At 61.4% G+C, this 3,591-nt stretch overlaps 1 protein-coding gene across 1 annotated transcript in view; it reads right to left on the bottom strand.

Moving 5' to 3' along the window:
• Window positions 1-702: 702 nt before the first annotated feature.
• The window catches only part of NTN3 (netrin 3), a gene marked incomplete at its 5' end in the record, with an annotated part of 6,387 nt that continues 3,498 nt past the window's right edge, over window positions 703-3,591 (bottom strand). Inside the window, one exon of the mRNA XM_042780785.1 lies at window positions 703-811. Within this exon, the coding sequence (XP_042636719.1) occupies window positions 703-811 (109 nt within the window). The remainder of the gene's footprint in view (window positions 812-3,591) is intronic.

Raw genomic sequence — 3,591 nt, 5'->3', positions numbered from 1 at the left:
TTCCCAGAGAGAGAAGGGGGTCTCAGTGCCATCAAGGCGTAGAACAGCCTGGAGTGGAACCCATCCTCGGACCCGAGATCCCTGTGCTAAGAGGGCAGAGAGTGCGCGGAGACGGTGGCAGCAGACCCGAGAGACTGGCACGAGACAGAGCGGCAGGCTTGCCGGCCCACGGAGCGAGAAAGCTGAGTGCCTTTGGCAGGAGGCTTGCTGGCGGGGTGGGGTGCATCTAGGAGCTAGAAGAGCTGTGTAACTTCTGCCTGAGCAGGCCGTGCGGCAGAGGGGAGACTGTCGCATCCTGAGTGCGCTCCTGAACCTGAATTGTAACCTGCTGCCTCCCTAATAAACCCCACAATCACGAGGACTGTCTGTGTGGCCACTGCAACGAACCAAACCCAGCAGGGAAGCAGAGATGCCGTGAGGGTAACGGCTGGGGTCGGAATCGGCGGAAAGGCTGGAGGTGACTACGGTCCCAACCTCCGCCTTGTAGGAACCGGCCTTGGGCTGCTGAGGGTGGAGGCTTTCTCTCCCTCGAGAAGTCAGGGCAGCTCAGACGACGACGCCCCACCCCCTCCCGCCGAGTTCCTCCTCGGACAGACCCCTCTGGCTGGGCCTCCTTTTGCAACATCTGCCTGTCCTGTTCTCACCCTCTCACCTTCCCCTTTACCCAAGCAGCCTCCCAGCAGAGGGGGGCGGGCAGTGAGCTCAGGGATTCTTCTCTGAGTCCTGCTGCTGGTGCCGGGACACCACGGGGGTCCTGGGGACACCACACTCATTCCCCGGACCCCCGGGGCTCCGAGGACCAACCCTCCACCTGGAGGGAACGAGGGTCCTTTAGACAGGTGATTCCCCCATTCGAGGCAGGAAGGCACCTGAGACAGTGGGATGCTGCACTTCATGTGTCTCATGGAGGCCTCCGGTTTACATTTCACTACTAACTGGAAGGTTGGAGGTTCGACTCCAACCAGCGGCTGCAGCGTGCAAGGAAGGCTTCACGTCCTGTCTCTGTAAAGATTACAGCCAAGAAGACCCTACGGAGGTCAGTTCCCCTCTGTAGGGCCCGGCTGCCGGGAGTCGCAAGTATCTCGACGGTACCAGCTTATTTATTATCTTAGGTCCCGTCCTCGGCTCTAACAAAGCAACCGGGGCTCTGCGGGAACAATCAGAGACCCACCGTCCCTTACCCCTAGAAAAGCAAGGCGTCGGTAAAGGCCCTTCTGTGTTTTAAGGACAGGAGATGTTAGGGGTCTCGGTTTAGTCTTCTTTTCACACTCCGTACGTTCTCCTGGAAGGCCCGACCCACGTCCCCTCCCGCGCCACTCTCCAGCACAGCGCGCTCCCTGGGCTGCACGTCCCCGCACGTCTCCCCGGGGCCCCTGTTCACCACGCGGCCCCTGCGGCGCCCCCTCCCGCCAAGCCACCTTTGTTGCCGTCTTCGCAGCCTCCTTACACCCCGGCTCTCCCGCACAAGCAGCCGCAGTCACAGCCTCCCAGGCTCCCCTCGTCCCCTCCACGGTGAGGCCTGTTGCCTCACTGCTGTGCTGCGCCCTTCACCGATGCATCCTGGCCACCGCTGCCCTGTCCTCTCGGGGGAACGCGAGCCTGACCAGCTCACTCACAGGCCTCAGCTCCTTCGGTGGCTTCCCCCAGCTCCCGGGGAGTCACGCTCTGAGCCATCGCCCCCAGTGCTTCCCGCCCGGCCCCCGCGTCAGCTCCCACTCTAGCTCCAGCCTCGCGATGACCCCCTGCCCTTTCCCAGCAGCAGTGCATGGTAACCAGGCCTTTGCTTCGCCCAAAGCCTTCTCCCCCAGTTGGGGCTTGCCACTCCAAACTATCCTTCAAGACTCAGCTGAAGCCCTTCGCGGACACCCCGCACCAAAGGCCTCCACGTAACCAGAGAGAACCATGCCCTCTTCCATCAGATCACCCGTGTACACCGCAAACCCCTCGGAGGCAGAGACTGGGTCTCATTCAACTTGATAGCCAGGAAACACGGCCCAGTGCCTCCGCGGGTGAAGTCCGAGACCGAGAAACGCGTGAGGAAGGAAGAGAAAAAACTATCGAATAACAAATTCAAGTTGCTTCTTCGTTAAAGGTGTGACGTTCTGGCTCTTTGATGCGATCTCCGTTTGGAAGGACACACGGCCGCTCTGGTTGGAAAGGGCCCCTTCTGCCGCCCACACAGTTGCTATAACAGAAGCAGCACTGCTCACAGGTCAGAGACTCACAAGGCTAAGTGTTGGGTAAGTCGTCCTTAAGTACTTTAAACTGAAACCATCTAAGGGTAAACCCTGCCAGGTATCTTCTGAGCTTGGCTGGGGTGGGGGTGGGGAATTAGAAGCAGCACTGCGCGCTCAAGGTCATGGGGCCCGCTGGACGGTCCTGGCAGGTCGGGCAGGGAGAGCTAGCGAGGCCCACCTGGAAGTAGGGGGTGGGTGGGTGGGTTTTATCACCGTTATGAAAACCCTGCTGAGATTTCAAAATAATTTCTGCGTCCCAAGAAGGTCTCCCTTCACTCTGCTGAAACCCACTGCGTGAAGTTCACATCCACTGCTCTGACCACAGCAGCCGCGTTCACAAACCCAGCCCGCCCCGAGCCAGAGTGGGGAGGCCGGGGCGAATGGTGTGGTTCCAGCCCTGGTCGCTGGGAGAGCCAGGCCTCCAGGCACAGTACTCTACCCGGTAAGCACTTCCCGTAGAAGATTTATTGGAGCGCCGAGAAGATTAAATGAGGATCAACCCTCAGGAAAACAGGAAGCTGTCAGGGCTAGGATCGCACAGACAGACGAGGGACGAGGTGAATCTTGATCCTGTCTGAGTCTGCTTCTCCCTGGCGGAGGCCTTTTAAAGGAAGGGACCTGCACGCTTCTCCAGGTAAGTAAGCAAGCATTTACAGGTGCTGCCTGCGTGCAGGGGACAGAGAGGGCAGCCGGGGTCAACACATGCCAACCAGAGCACGGGGGCTCTTCCTGCAGACGGCTTACACCCGAACCGACACGCAAGGAGCTGAGCAGACCACCGCTGGGCGCTTCTAGAGGCCGAGAAGGGAGTACAGGTGGCTCTCCAGACAACCTTTGCCCTTGAGTCCCAACCCAGGAGGCCCATGGCCAGGTCAGCTTTCTCCACCTGCAGCAGCCAGCGCCCCTGCCCCCGGCTGAGCCTCACAAAGGGTGGCCCAGGCCAGGTGGTGCCAGCTGTCACCACCTCCAGCTGTCTTACTCAAGGGTGCCAAGCCGCCCCTGGCTGCCATCGCTCCTGGCACTGCGGCCACCGCTCAGACATTAGTGGGCACCCAGGTGGTGGTATGGCCCTATGCCTTCAGGGGGCAAGTGGGGGGCCTGGCGGTGCAGGCAGGAGAAGGTCAGCTGGTGTTGCTCCAACCCCGAGGAGGGCTTCCTACCCGGAGGAGGCGAAAAATGCTCGCAGGAAGGAGTGACACGGGCGAGGTCCACAACCGGCTGGGCCGGGGACCGCTCCGGGATCGCTCCCGCCCGGCATCGGCTCCAGGGACCGCGGGCAGAGCCAGCCGGGGACGCCGGGGGCGCGCGGGTTCCGGGCCCCCTAGCCGGCGCAGTGGCCCGGGTTCCCGAGCGT

Source organism: Orycteropus afer, unplaced genomic scaffold (assembly GCF_000298275.1).
Source record: "Orycteropus afer afer isolate SDZICR_OR568_19922 unplaced genomic scaffold, OryAfe1.0 scaffold00061, whole genome shotgun sequence".
In the NCBI taxonomy this organism is placed as follows: domain Eukaryota; kingdom Metazoa; phylum Chordata; class Mammalia; order Tubulidentata; family Orycteropodidae; genus Orycteropus; species Orycteropus afer.
Note: the sequence above shows the minus strand (reverse complement) of the source record. Positions and strands in the feature narration are given on the sequence as shown.